This window comes from Myotis nattereri (genome assembly GCF_964212035.1).
Source record: "Myotis nattereri genome assembly, chromosome: 12".
Lineage (NCBI taxonomy): Eukaryota > Metazoa > Chordata > Mammalia > Chiroptera > Vespertilionidae > Myotis > Myotis nattereri.
Window position 1 is genome coordinate 79,029,911 of NC_138087.1, and position 3,896 is coordinate 79,033,806.

Genomic DNA, 3,896 nt, shown 5'->3' on the forward strand with positions numbered 1-3,896 from the left:
ATGCTGCGTGAACTTAGCCGGTTACAAAAGGATAAACAGGGTGAACTCACTGATAGGAGGTCCCGAGAGCAGCCAAATTCACAGAGACGGAAAGGAGAATGGTGGTCGCCGGGCCTCAGAGACGGGGAAGCAGAGAGTTCAGTTTTAACGGGGACAGTTTCATTCTGGAAAGATGAAGTTCTGGAGACGGATGGTGGTGATGATTGCACAGTAATATGAATGCACTTAATGCCACTGAACTGTACTTTACCCACTTAAAAGTGGTTAACGTGGTCGTTTTTATGTTATCTATATTTTACCACAGGAGAACATTTTAATTTTAAAATTCATTTTTTTCACTTCTCCCCCGGATTCCTTGGTAATCTGTCAGTGGGAGGTCCTTGTTCCCGGTCCCTCGCATTTTTCAGCCCCGCCGAGACCTACAAGTCTCAGCTATGCGTGAGTGCATCTCCATCCATGTTGGCCAGGCTGGTGTCCAGATCGGCAATGCCTGCTGGGAGCTCTACTGCCTGGAACACGGCATCCAGCCCGATGGCCAGATGCCAAGTGACAAGACCATTGGCGGGGGAGATGACTCCTTCAACACCTTCTTCAGTGAGACGGGCGCTGGCAAGCATGTGCCCAGGGCAGTGTTTGTAGACCTGGAACCCACAGTCATTGATGAAGTTCGAAATGGCACCTACCGCCAGCTCTTCCACCCTGAGCAGCTGATCACAGGCAAGGAAGATGCTGCCAATAACTATGCCCGTGGACACTACACCATTGGCAAGGAGATCATTGACCTGGTCCTGGACCGAATTCAGAAACTGGCTGACCAGTGCACAGGCCTTCAGGGCTTCTTGGTTTTCCACAGCTTTGGTGGGGGAACTGGTTCTGGGTTCACCTCCCTGCTGATGGAACGTCTCTCCGTCGATTATGGCAAGAAGTCCAAGCTGGAGTTCTCCATTTACCCGGCCCCCCAGGTCTCCACAGCTGTGGTTGAGCCCTACAACTCCATCCTCACCACCCACACCACCCTGGAGCACTCTGACTGTGCCTTCATGGTTGACAACGAGGCCATCTATGACATCTGTCGTAGAAACCTCGATATTGAGCGCCCAACCTACACTAACCTTAACCGCCTTATTAGCCAGATTGTGTCCTCCATCACTGCATCCCTCAGGTTTGATGGAGCCCTGAATGTTGATCTGACTGAATTCCAGACCAACCTGGTGCCCTATCCCCGCATCCACTTCCCTCTGGCCACATATGCCCCTGTCATCTCTGCTGAGAAAGCCTACCATGAGCAGCTTACTGTAGCAGAAATCACCAATGCGTGCTTTGAGCCAGCCAACCAGATGGTGAAATGTGACCCTCGCCATGGTAAATACATGGCTTGCTGCCTGTTGTACTGTGGTGACGTGGTCCCCAAAGATGTCAATGCTGCCATTGCCACCATCAAGACCAAGCACAGCATCCAGTTTGTGGACTGGTGCCCCACTGGCTTCAAAGTTGGCATTAACTACCAGCCTCCCACTGTGGTCCCTGGTGGAGACCTGGCCAAAGTACAGCGAGCTGTGTGCATGCTGAGCAACACCACAGCTATTGCTGAGGCCTGGGCTCGCCTGGACCACAAGTTTGACCTGATGTATGCCAAGCGTGCCTTTGTCCACTGGTACGTGGGTGAGGGCATGGAGGAAGGAGAGTTTTCTGAGGCCCGTGAGGACATGGCTGCCCTTGAGAAGGATTATGAGGAGGTTGGAGCAGATAGTATTGAGGGAGAGGATGAGGGTGAGGAGTACTAACCTGTCAGCTGCGATGTTACACTCCAGTGTCTTGGGATTGTCTTATTTCTGTTCTGTGAAGTCTATTGTGTCCTAAACTTTGCAATAAAGTTGTTTTCATTTTGAATGTCAAAAAAAATAAAAATAAAAATAAAATAAAATTCATTTTTTACATTTTAGTTCATTAGATCTCAAAAAATAAAAAGTAGTCAGCAAGAAGGAGTGGCAAGAGCTCACTCCAGCTGGTGGGACGTGTGCCTCACTTTGGAGATACTGCCTGCGCTGGAGAGCAGTCAGCTACCTCTAGCAAAGCGGAGGGCGTATTCCCTACTCACGCCCACTCCCAGCAACTTCACCCCCGGGCACATATGCAGTGGTCGGCAAACTGCGGCTCGGCAAACCACAGCTTGCGAGCCACATGCGGCTCTTTGGCCCCTTGAGTGTGGCTCTTCCACAAAATACCGGCTCTTCCACAAAATACCGACTTCTGCACGTGGGCCACAAAGTTTCAATCGCACTGTACATGCGCACCCGCACATGGTATTTTGTGGAAGAGCCACATTCAAGGGGCCAAAGAGCCGCATGTGGCTCGCGAGCCATGGTTTGCTGGAGGATCTCTCACGCAAGGACACAGGAGACAAGTTCAAGATAGCTTGTTTGCAACAACATTTGTAATGGAGAAAAAATGGAAACAATCTAAATGGTTATACACAGGAGAAAGGATACATAACTTTTGGTTTATTCAGATAGTGGAATAATGGAGCACAGGCAACTGAAATATGGCTACATATGTGGACTTAGATAAACCTCAAAACAAAACAAAACAAAACAGGACTCAAATTACAGAAGGATACATAGAGCTTGGTCTCACTTACATACTGTTTAAAAGCACCTGATTTTTATGCACATAAGAGCAATCACTAAAAAACACACACACAACGAATATAGCCGGAAAGCTAATTGGTAAATGAAACTGGAATCCTAACCATTTTTCAAATAATCCACAATAAGACATAAAAGGGGAACAGGTGACAATACAGACAGGGGACAAACAGAAAACAAACAGTAAATGGGTAGCCCAAGTCAAACCAAATCAATAATTACATTAAATACAACTGATCTAAGCACACCAATGAAAAGGCAGAGATTGTCCAATTGGATTTCTTAAAATTCATGGTTAAAATTTTAAAACAATAACAACGAACACACAAGCAAACAAAGCCTCTGGGCCCAGATGTCTTCACTAGCAAATTCTACAAAACATTTAGGGAAGTAATAAGACCAGTGCATCTTCCAGTAAATGGAAGAGAAGGCAATACCTCTTGACTCACTTTATGAGGCCGGTATTACCCTGACACCAAGCCAGACAGATAAATTACAAGTAAACTATAGACCAAGATCCCTCATAAATGCAAAACGCTCAACAAAATATTAGCAAATCGAATCCAGCTAAAAGGATAAAATGCAATGAAAGGGATAGTCATCATGATTCAGTAGGGTTTGTTATGGGAAAGGAAGACTGATTCAACATTTGAAAATCAATCAATGTAATCAATCAGTGTAATTCACCACATGAACAGACTAAAAAAATAAAATGCTTATCATCACCTTAATAAATATGGAGAAAACATTTGACAAATGCTTTTCATTCGTGGTAAAAATTCTCAACGGATTAGGAACAGAAGGGGTATTCCTTAACTTGATAAAGGATGTCTCCAAAAAATGTCCAAGGGACGCCATGCACAATGGTAAAAGAATGAGTGCCATCTCCCTGAGATCAGGACCATTCCAAGGATGTCCACTCTCACCACAGACAAGAAATAAGTATAAAAAACATGCAAATTGGAAAGGAAGAACTAAAACCATCTCTATTCGTAGATGACCTAATTGTCAACATAGCAAAATCTCAAGAAATCTACCCCCAAAAGCCACTAGAAGTAATAAGTGAGTTTAACAAAGTTTTGTTTTTGTTTTTAGTTTAACAAAGTTTAAGGATAAAAGTTTAATATAAAAGATCAATATCTGTATACCAGCAATGAACAATTGAAAATCAAAATTTTAAAAGAGTTCCATTTACAATAGTAGAAAAAAACATAAAAATTTAGGTCTATGGCTAACAAAATATATTCTGGA

General features: G+C 44.5%; 1 protein-coding gene across 1 annotated transcript; it reads left to right on the top strand.

Annotated features, from left to right (window-relative positions):
* Positions 1-434: 434 nt before the first annotated feature.
* Positions 435-1,895, top strand: LOC308528252 (tubulin alpha-1C chain-like; the record flags this gene model as incomplete). The annotated part of the gene is made up of 1 exon (XM_081103815.1): positions 435-1,895. The coding sequence occupies one exon, from the start codon at positions 435-437 to the stop codon at positions 1,782-1,784; it is 1,350 nt and encodes a 449-aa protein (XP_080959941.1). The 3' UTR covers positions 1,785-1,895.
* Positions 1,896-3,896: the final 2,001 nt, after the last annotated feature.